Genomic DNA, 21,666 nt, shown 5'->3' with positions numbered 1-21,666 from the left:
TGCCTCGCACCAGTGAATACAGATGGGAGACAGCTTACAGACAGGAGACACGATCAAATCACAGAGGACGGGGCTCAGGGGGGAGTGGCAGTGTTATTTAGAGAGGATTTGCAACCATTGATATATATAGCCCGCAGGGATGAGCAGGCTAGGTACATGTGGGTGAGATTGAGAGCAGAGACAGGCAGATATCTTTACATTGCTATTTGCTACTTTCCCCCGAGACAGTCCCCCTTTTCTATTTTAGATAATGACATATGGGAGTTCTCTAGAGATGGTGACATTACCATTCCAGGGGACTTCAATGCTAGGACTGCCCTCGTGCAGAGTTTTGGTCACAGATTGTTGAGTCTTTGCCACAGGTTGACCAGTGGTGTGTAGGAGGGGACTTCAACATGTTGGAGGACCCTTCTGACAGAATCGGAGGCAGCCATGCTACTTTGCATGGAGTCGAGTTAGCAGCTTGGGAGAGGTTTTGTATGACGTTGAGGGTCTCGGATACATGGCAGCATTCTGGCTTTGTGAGGCCTCCAGAGAGTCTTGCCTTCTCTAGATCGGACCACAGAGTGGGAGGAGTAAATCTATCGAGCATAGATCGCTTCTACACTAGTGACCACTTCAGTGACTTGGGGGGATCAGTGGGCATCCTGGCAGGGACATCCTTCTCGGACCATGCACCAGTGATCCTCACAGTGGCAGACAGGCAGAGGAGTGGGAGCACGATGCTTCGCATCCCAGAGCGGGTCTTGTTGGACTCAGCACTCAGAGAGAGGGTCGAGGCTCTATGGACAGAGGGCATGGACAGCCACGCTCCACCTGCAGACAGAGTGGCCTCAGGCCTAGCTCAGCTCAGCCACTTCTTTCTCCAGGAGTCTTTGGCTCGACGGGCTGCAGCGAGAGAGGAGGAGCAGCGTCTCAGACGAGGCATTGCTTCACTACAGAGGATGCAGGAGCAGCATCCAGACAGTCCATGGTTGGAGGAGCAGCTACAGCAGGCTCGACAGGAGCTTCCTTGCACAGAGGAGAGGCGCCATGAGTTTGCCTTCCACCGACAGGCATCTCAGTGGACTCAGGTGGGTGACAGCGTGACAGGTGTTTTTTTTGAGACAGTGGGACCTCGGCAGTCGCATGCCAAGGTCAATCAGTTGAGGAGACCCGATGGGTCAGTTGTTTGTGAGCCAGAGGATATGCGTGCAGTTGCTACTGACTTTTACCGTGAGCTACTGTCGGCTGAGCCCGACTCAGAGAGACAAGATGCATGCAGGGAGCAGGTCTGGGCACAGATGCCTTGTCTTGTGACTGAGGAGATGCGGCAAAGGCTTGAGTTACCTCTTTAGCTTGAGGAGCTGCACACGGCCCTCCCTCGTGGTAGCTGTCCAGGTGAGGATGGGCTGACTTTCACCTTCTTCTTGGAGTACTGGGACCTACTTGGCCCAGATCTTTGTAGTGCCTTTCAGTACATTCTGCTAACAGGAGTGATGCCGGATAGCATGAGTGAGGGCCTGATTTACCTCATTCCAAAGGAGGGTGGCTCCTTGGATGAGATTCGACAGTGGCGTCCCATCACCATTCTCAACTCAGCCTACAAAATTCTTGCCAAGGCTCTGAGTTTGAGGATTCAGCCACTTTTGGAGAGCCTTATACATGGGACTCAGACAGGTTTTGTCAAGGAACGCAGTATCCTTGACAACATCTTCACTTTTTGGGAGGCTTCTGCCCTTGCACGGCTCCGTGGGGAGGACCTTGTGATTCTTCTTCTCGATTTTGAGAAGGCATACGACAGAGTTGACTGGGACTTTCTAGAGGGCACGCTACGCAGGATGGGCTTCTCAGTGGCTTGGATCAGAGGGGTGCCAGCTTTGTACAGACAGGCCCACAATCAGGTGCTTATGGCAGGAGGTAGAGGTGAGCGCTTCATGCTCACACGATCGGTCAGACAGGGTTGTCCTCTTGCCCCCTTTCTCTTTCTGTTCTATGCGGAGGCGATGAGCAGATTTTTGGTGTCACAGAAGGTTGGTTTGAGGGGCTTAGCACTCCCTATACGGGGAGATGAGCTTCTGGACGCTGAGTTTGCCAACGACTCAACCTTGTACTTAGAGGGCCACGAGGCCAATTTACACAGATGTGGGCAGGCTTTGGAGACCTTCTGCTGTGCATCGGGCGCACTGATCAACTGGAGAAAGACAGTGGCTTTCTCAGTTGGTAGTGCTCCTGTGCCAGATTGGATGCCAGGAGAGGGTTTCAGGTGGATTCCTCCAGGGACTGCAGTTCGGTACTTGGGTTGTCAGGTTGGTGTAGATTTGTCCCCCGAGCAGCAGATTGCTCCTTTTCTCATGTCCATCAGGAGAAAGCTGTTACATTGGAGCTCAGGACGACTTTCGCTGGCTGGTAGAGTAGTAGTTGCCAACCAGGTGTTGTTGGCGACTATGTGGTACATCACTTCTTGCTGGATCTTCTCGAGTTCTTGCATCAGCCAGGAAGAGAGGCTGATCAGGAACTTCCTTTGGTCTAGTCGCGACACTCAGATTGCCCGAGCCAAGGTGGCTTGGTCGGTCATCACTCTTCCTTGTTCTCAGGGAGGGCTTGGGATCATTGATCCAGCACAGCAGAGCAGAGCCCTTCTTGGGAAGTTCGTCGTCAGAGGACTTCTTCCAGGCGAGGAGCCCTGGAAGGAGTTCTTGTTGCAGAGGCTTCGTGCCAGGGTGCCTCAGGCAGTAGGCCCTTGGCAACCTTCGACCAGATGGATCTTTACAGAGTTGCGCCGAGTTGGTTTGAGCAGGAGACTGGAGGACCGATTCGCTGTGAGTTTGCTTCGGTCTTGGGAGCTATTGCGGCGTGGCCTAGAGCAGCGACAGCCGACGTGCACGGAGGAGCGCCTACGGCAGCCCCTCGTCTGGAACCCCATGGTTAGCACTCAGAGAGGCCACTTGGTTGGGAGTAGGCCTCATGTTTCTTGGGGTCCCATGGCAGCAGGTCCAGCGCGCTCTCTAGGTGACTGGCTAGAGTTCACAGGTTTGTCAGAGGAGGTGCAGGTTGTCCAGCTACAAGGTATGAGAGGGGTTCAGAGCATGTGTCAGGACATCTCAGAGTCAGTTCCAGCTGATTGGCTCACGCCTCTCGAGCCAGTAGCACCCCGGTGGATGGGAGCCTTCACACGACTGGAGGTTCTCATTTCAGTCAGGGCTTGCTTAGAGACTGTCCCAGCCCTGTTCTTCGAGCTTCAGGGTAGGGGACGACTACAGAGAGTTGCAGTAGAGGCCCCGCAGGTAGCAGAGTGTTGTTTCCAGAGGATCCCAGTTGTGGGCATCTGTGGGAGGACTTGCGTCATAGACCCTGACCCAGCAGCTCTTGAGACAGGACACTCGAGGCTATGGGCTTGGGAGTGCTGTCCACTGGCACGAGTACAGTGGGATCCTGGTGAGTGGCTATGGAGGGACCCATTCTCTTCTGCAGACCGCCCAGGAGTCCCTTTCTTTCAGTACACTGTTCGGCTTGGACGTCATATACTTGCAGCACAGAGAGAGGCCCGCCCCGCTGCAGCACGTCATTGGCAGGAGGAGGGTCTCACAGTTGAGTTCTTGGCAGCTTTTTGGCAGAGGCTGTGGGACTCCAGACAGCCGAGGCGCGTCACCTTGTTCCAGTGGTTGGTTGCACACAGAGCCACAGCAGTAGGGAGCTGGCTTTTACATTGTGGTCTCTCGGCCGCATGTACAGCCTGTGACCAGTTGGTGGAGAGTCAGCGACACTGTCTTTGGGACTGTCCCTCGGCCCAGCAGGTGTGGCTACGAGTCCTTCGGCTGATGCCTGCCCTCTCCACGGCTCGACAGTACACTTGGGGGGCGGCGGCTTGGTCCACCCTCACGGGCCCGGCACTTCAGTTTGAGCTATCTTCCACCAGCAAGATGATAGTGATACAGGGGGGTCGACCTACACTCCAGCCTGCTACAGACCTTACTCTACAGGAGTGGAGCAGTGAGAGAGCGGAGTGTTGGGAGCTCATCAGCGGCCTAGCTCTCTGGTTCATCTGGCGGGCCCGTTGTTTCCGCATCTTTGAGGCTCGCCTTGTACCACCAGCAGAGACTGTTCGTGACTTTTGGCTAGAGCTGATCCATACTCTCAGAGGACAGCTTGAGGGACTACAGGGCAGCTCCGACCGCATGCGGGAGCGCCGCGAGGCTTTCCTTCATCTCTGGCGCCCTGGGCCGTTTTACTCCATGGTCCAGGGGGTGCTCAGATGGCACTACTGTCCACCTGTGTGGCTTTTCCCTCCTCCCATCTCTTGATTTAGCCCCATTGTATATATGCTGTTTTTTCATTGGGAGAGTCTCCCCATCATGTTTGTTGTAGCCCTCTCTTGCAGAGGTGGATGTAGCCCTATGGGCAGCTTTCATTAACTAATAGAAGGATCTTTTTCTCGGAAAAAGAATGCTAGGACTGCCAATCACCAGACAGTGTTTTATGATACTTCACAGGAGATGCTGAGAGAGCTAGATGCTGTAAAGACGGGCTTGTCCAGACTATCACAGGATGTGGAATATACTGAGTATGGGCGACACCTGATAGACATGGGCACTGCACATGGACTGGCCATCTCGAATGGCCTACAGAGATTTCCTGGTTTCACATGCTTCCCACACAGACATGGAGTCAGCACAATGGATTATGTCATGGCATAGCCGAGTCTCATCTCTAGTATCTAGGATCTCACAGTTGGGCCCAGACCAGTGTGGGTGGCAGTGGATCATGCTCTTGTGTCGATGACCATCTCCTTCCAGTTCGGTGTAGCACACAGGCCACGGGTAGCAGCCCCTTCTCGCTACACCTTCACGCGGGATACGGATTCTGTATACATAGACGAGATCTACAGACGCCTATGCATTGAGGAACCAGGGCGACCTCTGGAGGAGCTTACTACTATACTGACACAGACATTACATGATGCAGCAGCAAAGGCATACCCACACACCCAGCCTAAGCAAAGACGCCGTTCACGGAGCATGCCTCAGAACAGCTAGTATGATGAGGAATGCCGACTAGAGCTAGACTTCAAAGGGAGGTGCTTTTGGGGGACATCACTCACAGACAGTCACAGATCGACTTCCGACACCTGGTGCGGCGGAAGAAGAGGGCATTTTTGGCTCGACTAGAGCAGGATCTATACCAGCTATTCTTGAGTCAGGACTCGCGTGAGGCGTGGCGGCTCTTTCATGAGCAATCCCCCCCCCCCCCTACCGTTACCTCTACACAGACCTGGGGTCAGTACGCATCATCTTTGTACACAGTACCTCGACAACCGCCCCTTCCTGACACCCCCCCCCCCCCCCCCCCCCCCGATCCATGCCTACACACATGTGCTTTTTTCACCGCTAAGATGGTGAAGAAAGCCAATGACAGGATGAGGACTGAGAGCATATGATCATGATGGCTTAGTGGCTGAGCATTTCATGCATGCCAAAGATATACTAGCACAGCTTCTAGCAGTTATGTTTAACCGTGCCATGTGTGAGAACTTGCCTGATACTTGGAGCCTATCTATGATTGTAACTATCTTCAAGTCAGGAGACCCTATGGAACCTACGAATTATCGCACTATCATGATTGGACACACACTAGCACGGTTGTACGCATCCATTCTTCAGCAGCACTTGAGTAGATAGGCAGAGAGGGAAGGAATGCGTGCAGGTGGGCACGCAATGTTCAGGAGAGGCTTTTCTACTCTTCACCATATCTTGACACTCACGGCCATCATCGAGGAGGGCAGATCTCATGGGAGGCGGATCTATTGTAGCTTTGTGGACTTCCGCAAAGCCTTTGACACAGTACCCAAAGCTAGATTAATGCGTAGATTACAGGAGATCGGAGTACCCACAGAGCTCATTTGGGGGATCATGGCATTCTACAGATCAGTAGTAGGGCATGTACGTTGTCACGTGATACATCCCAACCCTATGTGTCCGTCGACAAGCTACACCACAGCAGGGTTCAGTCAGTTCAATCAAGTCTAGATTAGTAGTGATCTTGCACTTTTGTGAGTCTATTCGTAGACCGTGTATGACCAATCACTTAGCATTGATGCATATCCTCCGGTGGCACACAGCATGATCATCGGAATTCCCATCAGAATCCATTAGCATCAGTGTCACGAGGACGTGGCAGTTATTAACCATGTCACAAAGATGTGGCAACTGCTAACCTTCGTTGTTGGTTTCTTTCCAATGGGGTTTATTTTATTTGTTTTGAGACCCTCTTTTTGAAGTAGCAAACGGTCCGACATTGTATAGCCAATGTGAACGGTAGATTCACCCGCAAACGGGAAGTGGTCGGCACTAGAATTCGTATGGTAAGAGGATGTCTAGGCTCAGAGCAAGATCATATAGGTCCCCCCGTCGCACTTAGCAAGTTGGTGGATACTAGGAAGTGAACTCAATAAAGGCATAAAGTCAAGGTGGGATCACCAACTGAAAGTATCCGATAGTTGGGCCACATTGCATTTTTGGATGCGGTCCCAATGAGGATAGATGGTCAGAAGACCAGTGGGAGCCCAACGGAAGCATCTCCTAAAATTTAGGGAACTGCTATTTTGGGCCGAGAAATGTGTTCGCGTCATTACCTCCGGTATGACTAGGGGAACATTTTACAATTCTGCAGCGAAGTCAACTGGGCAACCGCTCAGGATATTTTTAAGCGGCAAACCTAAAACGAGAAAATGCTTGTAAATGTGCCAAGTGGCACTTTTCTGTGCACTTGCCTCACAAGGAAGAAAGGGCGCTGAATTTTCAGGTGGGAGAGGCTCTTTTTGAAAACTGTCACAGGTTAAGAGCTATGGAGTGCTTCCTTTCCCTCTTATGTACAGTGCGGTGCCAGGAGTGATGCCCTGCACGCTACGCACTGCCCTCTCTCTCCCCTACGAGCAGTATGTTATGCCCCACTAGTGGGCTTTTCATTTGACCAATGTACAGTTATGTGGGTTCATGCGCGGTTGCCGAGGCAAGAGCCTCTTGCACAGGTACTGGATTAGCTAGCGGCTAATCCCCCGCAGGTACAGGTGAATTCGGAGAGGTTTCATGCCAGAAATCTCGTCCGATTCAAAGGCAAGTAGCCCTACAGGTGCGGGAGCTCGAGGTCTTGCTACAGATACGACCGGCACGCGAAACGGAGCCCAAAACAGGGAATTACAGCCTGCTGTGTATTTTTGCAGGTTTAGGGTTTCGGCCCTAAACAGACCCTAATACCCCCAAGAGGTTCGGGGACGCAAGGGGACCGCTGTACAGGTGAACTGGCGCATTTTCGGGGCAGAAAACAGAGAATTCAGCCTGCTGCAGATTCTCGCCAGGTTTTGCAAAGTGTCCGTATGCGTCGGGAAAGTCACCTAGTGTGGGCATACTGACTGTGAAGCGTCCTAGTATAGTTATGCTGCCGAAATTGGGCCAGAACAGGTGTTTCTTAGCCTAGATTGTGCGGGGCAGCTTGTGGCAGATCACAGGTTTTATTCCCTTTGATAAAGAATAAAGAAATACCGAAAGGGGCGCCAATTTTGGGGCCTACAGGTTGTCGGTGTCTGCTCGGAGCATTCTAGCTTCCGAGCCGTGTGTGATTAAGTGTTAATTCCCGTTACAGGTTACCTTTGCAAGGTACTCTGTGTGTGTCTAAAGTAAAGAATTTCGGGTGGAAGCCAACGCCTACCGCCCTACGAGCCGGTTTCATGGTTCCGTTGCCGGGACATCAATCACTTTTTCCGTAAAGAGTGAGCCTGGATTGTTTTGGGATAAAGACAGAGTGCAGGAACACGGGGATTACACTATGGCCGACAAGGGGAAGGGAATTATGGAAGAGGGTTCCTCTTCAAAGGACAGGCAGGAGATTCCTATGGTTTTTGAGATTGGCGAGAGCTCACGGCCACGTCAGTCTGTACCTCCGGTCAACGTGAATGTCCCTCCATTAGTACATGGCTTTATGACTAGGCAACTTGAGGATGATGCGTTCAAGACTCAGTTAGTTGCCGCGGTGAATGTCTTTTCGCAGCTGGTGCAGAATCCGAGGTTTATGGAGTTCTTGCAAGAGCCACCAGTGCAACAGCAAAATAGGCAACCTACGCCGCGTACGGAGCTTGTTGATGCTCAAGCCCAGGTACTTCATGTGGCGCAGGAGGAAAGGGAACACTCGCATGTTACGGAGTCGGGGGCTCCAAAGCAGATTCCTCCCGTGCTTGAACAGGTGGCTAGATCGCCTATTCCACACGTTATGCCAGTTCAGCCCGCCACCTTTCAGAGCCAGCATGCTGTCTTGAATGGACAGGGAGCTGGATACCAGGCAATACACTCAGTTTTTCCACCACCCACGGTACATTCTGGGTATTTCGGGGGTGGATCGGTGTTCCAAAGTATGGCTGGTTATGCGCCTGGAAGTCAGCCGTACATGCCAGGAACAGTGTTCCGGGGTATGCACGGCATTATGCCAAACCGCATGTATGGTAGTATCGGCATGCAGCAAGGTTTCCACTACAACCAGGGCCAGTTTGGGGTGCCACAGGGTCATTTTGGCATGGCTGGTTTTTCTGGACAGCAGCCAGATATCGTACCTCTGATGAAAAATGTGAATGGCCAACACGTGCCGATCATGCCTACTACAGTGCCCATGTTGCAGACCATTCCCTATGACAACTTGGGGGCACTAGAGAAGCCGAAGGCTTACAAAGAAGGTGGTGCAGCGGTGAAGTTCAGTACCTTCAGTGGTTTCGAGGATAAGACAAAGGCCCTCACTTTCCTCCAGCAGTTTGATACAGCTTATGCGGGAGGGAATTTTACAGAGGCCTCAAAGGTCAGGAAAGCTGCCACTTTCTTAAAGGACAATGCGCTTACATGGTGGACGACATTGTTAATGCAAGGACAAGCACCCGCCACTTGGGTTTACTTCAAGCAAATGTTTGCATCTGCTTAGCTGTCAAATGAATTTGAAGCCGACGTCATGACAGATTGGCACCAGCTTACTTCAGCTTCGTGCAAGAGCTTGCTAGAGTACAATAGGAGGTTTTGTAAAGCGTTAGTCTAAGTGACCTCCTACAGATTTGTGCCATTGACAAAGCAGATAGAGAAGTACTGTTGTGGGCTGCCTAAAGGGCTTCGCGATTACTGTACAAAGAACAGAGTGGCTACCCTTACTCAACTTATGGAAGTTGCGAACACTCGTCTTGCCTTGTTGAAAGGAGAGGACAGTGGATTTCCGAGCAGTGACAAAGGAGGGCAGCAAAAGAAAAATTCAGCGAAGAAGCCCTTTGTGAAAACGGCTCCTGATGCGTCACAGGGGTCAGAAAAGGCCACCAAAGACAAGGATTCAGCTAGGACTTTTGAAGCGCAGGCAAAGAAACAAAAAAGGAAGCCTTTTGTGCGCAAGTCGCTCGAGGAAAAGAAGGTCCTAATGGCTGAGAACAAATGCTTTATGCGAGCAGCCTGGTCACTTTTCTATCAATTGTCGACAAATGAAAAGCCCAGCTAACTCAGACGATAAAGAAGACCAGAGGGGCAAGAAGCCAAAACCCACGGCAGGTTTAGTGCCAGACATGGTGGGTGACAGGCCCAGCACAGATGCCAACGAGTTATGCAGGGCATGGGGTAAAGTTAGGGATCAGACGGCACTCATCTTCTTTGATCCAAGTGCCAAAGCCAACTTTATCTCACCAGAGTTAGCTATGAAGCTGGGCATCAGAGCTGAAGAGATGGGGTACACAGCAGAGGCAGGGTTGGCATGTCCTGGCCACTCAGAGTGTGTTACTCCCATCATTGGAAAACTGCGTCTACATATTCAATCGTATGTGGACACTGAAGAGTTTTACATCATGCCGTTGGAAGGTTGTGACGCCTTGTTGGGGATCCCGTGGATGTTCCGAGTGCATGGAGTCTTGGATGCCTACAACAAAAAGATCACTGTACAGCATAGGGGCAAAACTCACATCATGGATGTAAAGCTTAAAGGAGAGCCAGTCCCTATTGTATCTGCTTCTGCTATCACTTCTGTATAAAGAATCATCTTTCTATGTACTTGATTTTTGCACGTGATGTCTCAGATAGTGATCAGTCAAATTTATCTGTGTTAGATAAAGAAAGGTCAGCATTTTTGCAAAAGTTTAGTGACTGTTTTTCTGCTTCATTACCGTCGCAATTGCCGCCAGAGAGACCTGAGGACCATCGCATAGATTTGGTGCCAAGGTGTAGCCCACCAAATAGACCTCCCTACAGGGTTAGTGCGGTGCAGCAGAAAGAGATTATGGGCCAGGTTGAGGAGTTATTAGAGAAGGGGCTGATTCAGCCTAGTTCTTCACCCTTTTGCTCCCCAGTGCTCCTAGTGCAAAAGAAGGATGGCTCATGGCGCATGTGTATTGATTACCGTGCGTTGAATAAGAATACCATCAAGAATAGGTTCCCTATTCCTAGAATTGATGATATTCTCGATCGTTTAGAGGGTGCTGCAATTTTCAGCAGGATAGACCTTAAGAGTGGGTACCATCAGATTCGTATAAGGCCAGAGAATGTGCACAAGACTGTGTTTAGAACGACATTTGGTCTCTATGAGTTTCTAGTGATGCCGTTTGGGCTAACAAATGCTCCTGCCACGTTCAACAGAATGATGGACCGGATTTTCCGCTCGCATCAACAGTTTGTTGGAACGTTCTTTGATGACATGATAGTGTATTCGAAGAATGAAGAGGAGCATAGGCGTCACTTGACCATTGTGTTCGAAGAGCTGCGCAGTCACAGGTTACTTGTCAATCCTAAGAAAAGTGAATTCTTCCTCGAAGAGATCCACTTTCTGGGCCACATAGTCTCAAACGATGTGCCACTTCCCCCAACTTGCGAGCCCCGTTTTCATGCGATTCTTCGCGTCCCTTGTATTCGGCACTTTCTTGCAATATTGATCATTCGTTCGAGTCCCTCAACCTCGTGTCCCTCTTGTGTCCCGTTTTCAAGTTGCGTTCTTGTGTATGCGTTTGCTTGCCTGCAGGTCCCGTGTGCAACGCAGGTGAGCCGGCACGGCCCCTTTTCCCCGACGTCCCAAACGAGGGCATCACACTTGGGGTGTTAGAATGGATCCCACAAAGGTCGAAGCTATCAAGACATGGCCAGACTTGAAGACTGTGCACGATGTCAGAAGCTTCTTGGGATTATGTTCCTACTATAGAAGGTTTATCAGAAATTTTGCAGAGATAGCATCGCCTCTTCACGCATTGCAAAAGAAAGAGGTCACTTTTAGATGGACCCAAAAAGAGATTTCAGCTTTTAGTCTCTTAAAGGAAAAGTTGACTTCAGATCCAGTTATTGTTTTGCCAAATCTCAGGAAGTCATTTGTGGTCCAGTGTGACGCGTGTGGCAGTAGCATCGGAGCAGTGCTAATGCAAGATGGACGGGTAGTAGCTTATGAAAGCCGAATTTTGCAAGGGCCAGAGAGGACTATGCAAGTCTATGAGAAAGAGCTCTTGGCCATGATTCATGCGCTTTCTAGCTGGAAGCACTACCTCTTAGGTGCTGATTTTGTTGTCCAAACAGATCATCAGACCTTGCGATACTTCTTGACACAGTCAAAGTTATCCGAAAAGCATATGCGATGGGCAAACATTCTTTCCATGTTCCACTTCCAGATTATGCATATGGAAGAATGTTGTGGCTGATGCGTTATCAAGAAAACACAAATTTCAGATGTGTCAATTCCTTATCATCATGAGTTAGATGACATGAAGGAACAGTATACTGCAGATGAAGATTTTGCAAGGATCTTTAAACAGTTACAAGAGGGGCAACATCACGAGCACTACCTCCTCAGAGATGGTTTTATGATGATGCATGGCAGACTTTGTGTCACTAGGCCATTGCGACATAAGGTCATGGAAGAGAGTCATGTCCCACCGTATGCAGGGCATCGTGGCATTGATGCGACAGTTAAAGCGGTAGAGACATTCTTCTATTGGCCTACCTTGAGGGGAGATGTGGATGCCTTTGTGCGAGCATGCATAGTTTGCCAAAAGGTCAAGTTTGACAGGCAAAAGGCACCAGGGTTGTTACAACCACTGCCGATTCCGGATAAGCCATGGGAAAGCATTGCTATGGACTTTATCTTTGATCTTCCAAGGACGCCAACAGGGAATGATGGTATATGGACCATTATCTGCAGGTTCAGCAAGCAGGCCCATTTTATCCCTGTCAGAAAGAAGATAAAATCTCATCAGATCGCACGCTTGTTCATGTACAATGTGTTTAAGTACCATGGTATGCCACAATCAATTATCAGTGATCGTGATCCTCGCATGAACAGTTTGTTCTGGAGAGGATTGTTTGAGAACATGGGCACTACGCTCAAGTTTTCGTCTTCATTTCATCCACAAACTGATGGACAGTCAGAAGAGGCTAATTCTACTATCTTAGATCTGCTGAAATGCTACGTGTCAGATAATAAGGGCAAGTGGGAACAGTATTTGCCTATGCTTGAGTATGCGTACAATAATACGGTGCATTCGTCTACTGGCAAAGCACCTTTTGAGATTGTTGAAGGCGGCAAAAAGGTTCCTCCCATTTTGCATACAAAGGACAAGATCCTTGAGGCAGATCGATATGTTGAGAACATGGATGAGATGTATAAGAAGATTAAAGTTGCCTTGGAGAAGACTCAAGCAAAGCAGAAAAAGGCTGCTCATCGTCACCATCATGAATTGCTACTATCACCTGGTGATTGGGTTCTGTTAAGGTTCGAAAAGGCAAGGTTAAAGAAGATGAAGGGCAAGGAACGACTGTTTCCTAAGCTCAGCATGCGTTACTATGGGCCTTTTCAAGTGCTTGACAAGATCAGCGATGTGACTTACAGGCTGAAATTGCCTGATGCGTGGAAGATTCATAATGCGTTTCACGTGAGTCTTCTGAGACCCTTCGTGGGTGATGTGCCAGAAGATATGCTAGATGAGGATCAACCATAAGTTAAGGAACTTGATGAGATCCTGGTACCTGAGCAAGTTTTGGCACATAAGGACAGAAAAGTTAAAGGACAAGTTGCAAGACGCTATTTGGTGAAGTTCAAGAACTATCCGCCTATGGATGCAAAGTGGATGGAAGAGCATCAACTGTCAGAGTCACCAAATGTATTGCAGCTTTACCTTGAAGCCTTTGGGTTACAGCCTACTTATGCCCCAACCCAACGTGTGCAAAGGAGGGGTAATGATACAGCTAGTACATCAAATGTACATATGAATTCAGTGCCATAGATGGAAATGGCAAAAGTATGAAGATCTCATTAAGTCATTTGTATCTATATACGTTACGACCTTTTTTGCGGATACATGCGATGATAAAAGAGTGTTGATAGCACAAGATCATCAGTGGCGTGTATTTATGGTATGCAATCGAGGACGTTTGCGATTTCAAGAGGGGGGTATGTCACGAGGACGTGGCAGTTATTAACCATGTCACAAAGATGTGGCAACTGCTAACCTTCGTTGTTGGTTTCTTTCCAATGGGGTTTATTTTATTTGTTTTGAGACCCTCTTTTTGAAGTAGCAAACGGTCCGACATTGTATGGCCAATGTGAACGGTAGATTCACCCACAAACAGGAAGTGGTCGGCATTGGAATTCGTATTTTAAGAGGATGTCTAGGCTCAGAGCAAGATCATATAGGTCCCCCTGTCGCACTTAGCGAGTTGGTGGATACTAGGAAGTGAACTCAAAAAAGGCATAAAGTCAAGGTGGGATCACCAACTGAAAGTATCCAATAGTTGGGCCACATTGCATTTTTGGATGCGGTCCCAATGAGGATAGATAGTCAGAAGACCAGTGGGAGCCCAACGGAAGCATCTCCTAAAATTTAGGAAACTGCTATTTTGGGCCGAGAAATGTGTTCGCGTCATTACCTCCGGTATGACTAGGGGAACATTTTACAATTCTGCCACGAAGTCAACTGGGCAACCGGTCAGGATATTTTTAAGCGACGAACCCGAAACGAGAAAATGCTTGTAAATGCGCCAAGTGGTACTTTTCTGTCCACTTGCCTCACAAGGAAGAAAGGGCGCTGAATTTTAAGCTGGGAGAGGCTCTTTTTGAAAACTGTCACAGGTTAGCAGCTATGGAATGCTTCCTTTCCCTCTTATGTACAGTGCGGTGCCAGGAGTGATGCCCTGCACGCTACGCACTGCCCTCTCTCTCCCCGACGAGCAGTATGTTATGCCCCACTAGTGGGCTTTTCATTTGACCAATGTACAGTTATGTGGGTTCATGCGCTGTTGCCGAGGAAAGAGCCTCTTGCACAAGTACTAGATTAGCTAGCGGCTAATCCCCCGCAGGTACAGGTGAATTCGGAGAGGTTTCATGCCAAAAATCTCGTCCGATTCAAAGGGCAAGTAGCCCTACAGGCGCGGGAGCTCGAGGTCTTGCTACAGATGCGACCGGCACGCGAAACGGAGCCCAAAACAGGGAATTACAGCCTGCTGTGTATTTTTGCAGGTTTAGGGTTTCGGCCCTAAACGGACCCTAATACCCCCAGGAGGTTCGGGGACGCAAGGGGACCGCTGTACAGGTGAACTGGCGCATTTTCGGGGCAGAAAACAGAGAATTCAGCGTGCTGCAGATTCTCGCCACGTTTTGCAAAGTGTCCGTATGCGTTGGGAAAGTCACCTATTGTGTGGGGATACTGACTGTGAAGCGTCCTAGTACAGTTATGCTGCCGAAATCGGGCCAGAACAGGTGTTTCTTAGCCTAGATTGTGCGGGGCAGCTCGTGGGAGATCACAAGTTTTATTCCCTTTGATAAAGAATAAAGAAATACCGAAAGGGGCGCCAATTTTGGGGCCCACAGGTTGTCGGTGTCTGCTCAGAGCATTCTAGCTTCCGAGCCGTGTGTGTGATTAAGTGTTAGTTCCCGTTACAGGTTACCTTTGCAAGGTACTCTGTGTATGTCTAAAGCAAACAATTTCGGGTTGAAGCCAACGCCTACCGCCCTACGGGCCGGTTTCAATCAGTTAGGGGAATTTTCCAATGCATTTAGCCTATTTTCCTATTTATTGGTTATTTTCACTTATTATTTTTAAGTGACTTTCCAACAAAAGTAGGTAGGGCAATTTTGCTAAGTTAATATATAAGCAAACCCAAGTTAGCACTTTCTGGCAAAAGAGGCAGCAGGAGCTTCCCGCTCAACACGCAACTTCTCAACAGTAAAAACCCCCCAGAGTAGACCCTCGCCATACCTCCCACCCCAATGGCGTTTTTTCACAGCATCAGCCTCGTCCTGAAGCTTCTCCCTTCTGGCGACAGTTCCCTTGCATGATCGCCCCATAGCACCCTCAGCCATCGTTTTCATTGCAAAAACGCTAGACCTTCATCAGCGTTTTCCATAGCAAAAACGCCAGCCAGATCTCAGCCCTTTCCAGCGTGTTCAGCCCCAACCACTAACGCTAGGAAACCTGCAATCCAGCAGTTACAAAACGCAGGAATTCAGCCATAGACGCAGTAGCAGATCAGCCCCTAGACGGTTGCAGATGTTCCCCCATTTTTCAGCCATAAAAACACAACCAAAACAGTCATTTTCAGCCACCGAAACAGTCCCAGAATTCAGCGATTAGAAGATCACAGATTTCAGCCACCAAGTCGTCGTCGTCGTCATCGGCATAGTCCCATTGCGTCAGTCCATTGCATACGCATTGTACACCTTGTGCAATCAAAGTAGACCACTCTCGCCGACGAGAGTGGGGCCTTCGGAGGAGGGTTTTACAACCTCTCGGTGTCGTATCTCTTCTCTCTCCTTTTCTCACTCTCATTCACTTGCAGGCACAATATCCACTCACTTTGTTCGTGACCACAGCACTCTCCATAAGACGGAAAGCTCTCTCTTTCCCTAAGAACTAAAAGGAACCTTAAGCAATAAAGATCACTAATCTTGAGAAAATACAACATTCATTCCGTTGCACCTTACATACGCACCTCTGAGAGACTATCTGCACCGGTTCACTCCACGATTGGGGTGAAGCAGGGCTGCCCGCTCTCTCCTACTCTATTCAGTATGTATGGGGATGAGGTTTCTGACTACATTGAGAGCGATGGTGATAGAGGTGCACACCTGGCAGGGACATGGATTCCACTTTTGTTATATGCTGATGATATTGTGTTGATCTCCGAATCTCCGGAGGGAATGCAACGTCACTTGGATGCTTTGCATAGGTTTGCCCACGAAAGTGGTTTGTCTGTCAACCTTTGTAAAACCAAGGTTATGGTGTTAAATACCACCCCACAGTGGATCAGGAGGTCAGCACCTACATTCACATACGGCCAGGGGACTGTGGAGTATACAGATGCTTATACTTACCTTGGAGTGGTTTTTAGCGAACCTACATTCTCACTAAGGAGAGCAGCAGAGACTAGATTGACTAGAGCCCATGCAGCATTGGGTAGATTGGAGAGGATGTGTTTGCAAGTTCGGTTTCAGGAGCCTCCGACGAAGCTCTGGCTCTTTGACACTCTGGTGGCTTGTGCATTGCTCTATGGAGCTGAGATATGGGGACCTTCATTGGATCATCACGGGAGGTCGGGTTGCACTGATGGATGGGCGAGCATGGAGAAACCTCTTGTCTCCATGATCTCGCAGCTCATTAGAGCCAAGGCCTCAGTACAACGTGCCATTATTCGAGCAGAGCTAGCGCCCCCCCCACTAGTGGTTGAGGTGCTCACTAGATCAATCTCCTTCATACACCGCATGTGGGAACTTCCTAGAGACAGATATGTCCGCCTTGCACTTGAGTCCTCTCAACAGTTAGCCATGCAGGGAGATACAACATGCTGGTATGGGGAGATGACATCATGGTTTTAGGCCTATGGGCTCAGCATAGACAGGTTGCCACCCTTCCAGTACTCATTGGATGCACCATCTCTCACTCTTATACAGTCCGAGATCACCAGGCTCATCCGCCAAGACCTAACCCAGCTAGACACCAGGAGGACATGGATACAGCCAGCACAGGAGCTGGGCACGAAGATGGCTTTCTACAGAGAGCATCTTCTCCAGCTTACGGAGGATGGTTTTGTGACGAGACCCAGATACATGGACACCCACTTGTCTCATGGGATACGATGTGCTATTGGCCAGCTACGCACATCTTCTCACCAGCTGCGGATTGAGACTGGGAGATACAGCGGAGTACCAGCAAAGGCCAGGACATGCCACTTGTGTGACATGGACCCTGAGACAGAGTTGCACTACACATGCCGCTGCCCCGTCTACTACAAGATACAAGGCCGCTTCCATTGCTTCTTCAGAGAGGGTTTTGGACCACTCTCCAAAGTCATGGGATACGAGGATCATAGATGCCTGGGCCTTGGGTTTGTTCTTGCTCAAGCTGCGTAGACACAGAGATAGCCTGATGAGCAGAGAGGCTAGGCAGTCTCAGAGACGGATCACAGATTTCTCTAGAGCAGACACTGGACAGCCGCAAGAGCTACTCCCACAACAAAGCTCACATTCGTCTCACACCAGAGGCACACTGATCGACCGAGCAATTGAGTTGGGGAATTCCAGGCGCCCGCGACTGCGGAGGACTACACAGCATCGACAGAGGCTACATCAGAAGATTCGGAGCACTCTGGCCAGGCATGCACAACGCACGGTCAGACTACTAACCATGGAGGAGATCGATGAGATCCGCCAACGACCGATGCTGGATCTCCTGTGATTTAGCTATCCCAGCCAGCTCCTCATTTTGCTTAGTTCACATCAACCAGCTGAGGATCCCATAGTATTTTTTGTTTTGTTATGTTGTTATTTTGTTACTCTGACTTTGTATCAGATCCACCACATTGTAACTTTTTGGTCTCATAGGTCACTTTGGCCTTTTGAAGACGTTAATATAACATTTCATCTCTCTCTCTCTCTCTCTCTCTCTCTCTCTCTCTCTCTCTCTCTCTCTCTCTCTCTCTCTCTCTCTCACCTTGTAACTTTCAGGTCTCATAGGTCACTATGGCCTTTTGAAGACGTTAATATAACATTTCATTTCTCATGATTGTACTACCTTGAGCATATAGACATGCATATACCCCTAGAGATAGAGCTCCATCCCTCCTCAGATACCCCACTACCTACATTCAGTTCAGTTTTGTATCAGTTTTGTTTCATTTGTCTTTCCGATAGACGGATGACATACACACCATGTACATTTGATTTGTCTCATAGGCCGTTTTCGGCCTGACATAGACGTTAAAAATCTTTCTCTCTCTCTCTCTCTCTCTCTCTCTCTCTCTCTCTCTCTCTCTCTCTCTCTCTCTCTCTCTCTCTCTCTCTCTCCCCTTTTTTCTTATCGGTGTCTGCTTGGAGATGGAAAGTAGGAAGGTCGTGAAGGAGAATAATGTAGCAGAAGAGAACGTTCCTCTTCAAGGAACCATTTCAAGAGACCCAACAGAGGCCCTCCGAACCCCCCTTTCCGCTTCTACACTTGTTTCTGACACCTTGCGCGTCATTAACGAATCTACTATGAACTTGGAGTCTTGTTCTTTGGCCTGCAAAGTGGTGAAACATATGTTCTGTTAGGCTATTGAAGGACTATTTTCAAGCTTTGCTATTGTATGTCAATTTCAAGATTGTGAATGTCGCCCCTCTCGGAAGAGGGTTCTTCAGAGTGCAGTTTGAGTCTACAGATCAAGCTAGGGAGGCCTTAGCACAGAGCCTTGTGGACTTTCATTTTGCTATAGATTTCATGCCAGATGGACACAAGGGATGGATTTCAATAGAGTTGATGGTGGAATCGCAGTTACAGCTAGATTTCCAGGTCTTCTTTCAGAATATGCTCTACATGTAAATGAAATTGAGAGATGTATGGGCTTCGGTTGGCAATGTTGTGAGTCCCAAAGATGAGGATCACACAATCTCCATTAGGATGGTCCTTTACCCATCCTTAGCGAAAAATCCTCCACAATTCATTTCTCTCCAGACTATCCCATGGGGGAGAAATCTTGCAGAGAGTATTCTTCATTGGTCTTCATGGCCGCTGCTTTATTTGTGGGAAGAAGGACCATGTTGTTGCAGTTTGTACCCGTCAGCACGCATCAGATTAAGACGCACTTCATGCAAATGGGGGATTGGAAGGTGTTAGTGTAAGGAAAAGAAGTGAAGCAAAAAAAGCCAGGAGGAAGGAAGCGAAGGAAAGGATGACGAGCTCGAAGGGCAAAGGCTCCAAAGCTTGTGTATAGACACTGAGTTTCTGTTTCTCTTCCTTCTTCAGATACATCGTCGGCACCTCTGCATGATCCACCACCTGATCCTCAAGGCACCGATTTGGACATCAGCAGCAGTTCTAAAGGCATAAATTCAGCTGATGAGCGGCATTTCAATTCTTTGGGAGAAATTGATAAGAAGTCTGCTGAGAAAAAGGCTTTGAAGACCCCTAAGCCTAGAAGATCGTCTAGGCTTAATCCCCATTCCTAGCCTTGATTTGAGGCAATCTTGTACTTTAGATTGCCCTAGGACTTCTATCTTTTGGTGATACCATTTATGGTTGATTCTCTGTTGTATTACTTTGATGTAATTTTACCTTAGAATCTCTGCCCTTGAGGTGATTTTTAAATGGAAAGATTGTTTTTTTGGGGGCCCAAAAAAAAACTTTATGCCTCTTGCTCAATTGCCTAGAGGTGCACTTAGTTATTTCTGATCTCATACCTTTGTAGCAAATTGAGTATTTCGAAAGAAATTTATATGCATATGCTAAAGGCTGAATGCTAAATTTACAATTAAATAAACTACTAAGAAAAGTACCCAGGCATCTGGCCTGCATTTTGTGATGTTGGCATTGGAGTCCCATGACTTAAGCAATGCAACGCCCTCACTTTGCGTGAAGTAATATCAGCCAATTGAAGAGGACTGCAAATAGGCCTAGGACCAGCCTCCATGGACAGCATTCGCGTATCCCATACAAAAGTCCTATTTGCAGTACTTGAGGCTTGAAGGTAAGTCGCGCATGAACTAAAAGAGACTGAAGTGACCTACACTAAACCACAAAATCCTTGAATTAGTTATTGTGTGCAGCCAACGTATACAAAGTCTAGTTAATGCCTAACCTCAAAACTTGATCCCAAAGGTAATCGAACAATGCCTCCCCCAGTTCTGATGTCAAAAAGTGCAACAGAACCATCACCAGCCCCTACACAGCATACAACCTCATTCGCACACACTTTTCAAGAAACAATATGATTGCATGCAGATTCCTAGTGCAAAACCTGTAACAATAGTTGTTCCATGCGGATTGGCCTTCAAGGAGGTTATGTACTGCAGAAGTGCAAAATTTTCCAATGGTATCAGGGATAAAAGAATACACAAATTAATCACCCAAATACTAATTCAAACACTCAGAGCAACATACAGAATCATTTGCAGGGAATGAAGCAACAATATCAGGAGCTTGTATGTCCCATATTTGCACAATCGCAGGACCTCCTGAGGAATCGCTTCCGCAGATCAGTAAATTTTGCTCACAAAACTCCAGTGCATCCATACAAGGCAAGCTTGGGGATTGAGTTCTGTGAAACACAAATGACAAGCAAGCAAGAACAATAGAAATTTATGAGAGACACCCAGTCTACATGAAAAGGTTTGCAGTGGTACTCTAGCTCAAGCTTTACCTAAGGTTTTCATTCAAGTCACATGTAAGGTCTCCACTGTTGACATTCCACAGCAATATTTGGCTGTCTCCATTGCCGCCACTTGTTGCCACTTGACCTTAACCATGAAATTCCGGTCTTTAGCTCTCACTTCAGAAGACAATGTACAATATGCATAATGGTTTTTAGTCAGAAATGATAAAACATACAAGAATACAGGTGGTTAACAGCCAATGCATTTATCTTCTTCTTGTGACCGTTCGCATTCATGTCCCATGGGCCTGGTCCCAACGTATGCAAACATGCCCCATTTGATGAGTCCCAAATCTGAAAAGTGCTAGAAGGGTTGGCGATTCAGTAACAGGTAAAGAAAAAATCTATTAAAAGAAAAACAGCAATAGAAAACCTCTCTAAGCCATCACACTAACGATCACTAGACAGGAGTATGCACCTTCATGACCTTTTGTCTAACAATATTACTTTCTGTCATTGATTTCTGTGCTTCAACACTTCTGTGTGCTTCTTGAAGAAAAATAACAACTGGCAGTTTGAAAATCCTGACAGCTCAAATGTTCTAGACTATCTGACTCTCAGTTGAGCAATTATGTGTCTTATAGAGGGCCCATCCATCGCTAGCTGCTGCTCCCGCTCCACCAGTACACCCCATTTCCCATCACCCTTGCACCTGCCACCCCTCACCATCGCTCCCCCCCCACCCCCTCGTGCTGCACGCCCTTCCATCCAGCACGCTGCTCCAGCTCCCGCAGCCCGCAGCCCGCCCCACTGCCCTCCAGCCCTCTCCCCCGCCTCTAACCGCCAGCAAACCCGCCCCCCCCCCCCCCCCCCCCCCCCCCTTCTCCTCTTCGACTGTTTGTGGGTTGTTCTCAGCCTGCCAGCAATCGTTTCAACACCAACGTCAGCCTCCACAGCAGTAGACACGAATGGAAGCTAATGCTCCGCAAAAGAGGGACTTGACGAAGCCCCCTCAGCCGACAGAGCCCACCATTCGACTTACTCTGTCGCCAGCAAAGCAAACGAACCTTGCAGCAGAGCTAGAGCACCTGTC

General features: G+C 48.7%; 1 protein-coding gene across 2 annotated transcripts in view; it reads right to left on the bottom strand.

The window, feature by feature from the left end:
- The window catches only part of LOC147434900 (ribonucleoside-diphosphate reductase subunit beta), a 194,258-nt gene that overhangs the window by 47,768 nt on the left and 124,824 nt on the right, over positions 1–21,666 (bottom strand). Inside the window, exons 12-17 of one of the 2 annotated variants that reach the window (XR_015185398.1) lie at positions 20,810–20,927; positions 20,622–20,718; positions 20,363–20,519; positions 20,220–20,268; positions 20,061–20,143; positions 19,759–19,990 (exon numbers count right to left, since the gene is read on the bottom strand). Coding sequence is in view for 1 of the 2 variants with exons in the window: in XM_086491290.1 (XP_086347416.1) it covers positions 19,759–19,985; positions 20,061–20,143; positions 20,220–20,268; positions 20,363–20,519; positions 20,622–20,718; positions 20,810–20,927 (731 nt within the window). In the remaining variant the exon portion in view is untranslated. The remainder of the gene's footprint in view (positions 1–19,758; positions 19,991–20,060; positions 20,144–20,219; positions 20,269–20,362; positions 20,520–20,621; positions 20,719–20,809; positions 20,928–21,666) is intronic. The other variant, XM_086491290.1, reaches the window with a different exon arrangement.

This window comes from Adiantum capillus-veneris, chromosome 19, assembly GCF_014529385.1.
Source record: "Adiantum capillus-veneris isolate H3 chromosome 19, ASM1452938v2, whole genome shotgun sequence".
Classification (NCBI taxonomy): Eukaryota; Viridiplantae; Streptophyta; class Polypodiopsida; order Polypodiales; family Pteridaceae; genus Adiantum; species Adiantum capillus-veneris.
Note: the sequence above shows the minus strand (reverse complement) of the source record. Positions and strands in the feature narration are given on the sequence as shown.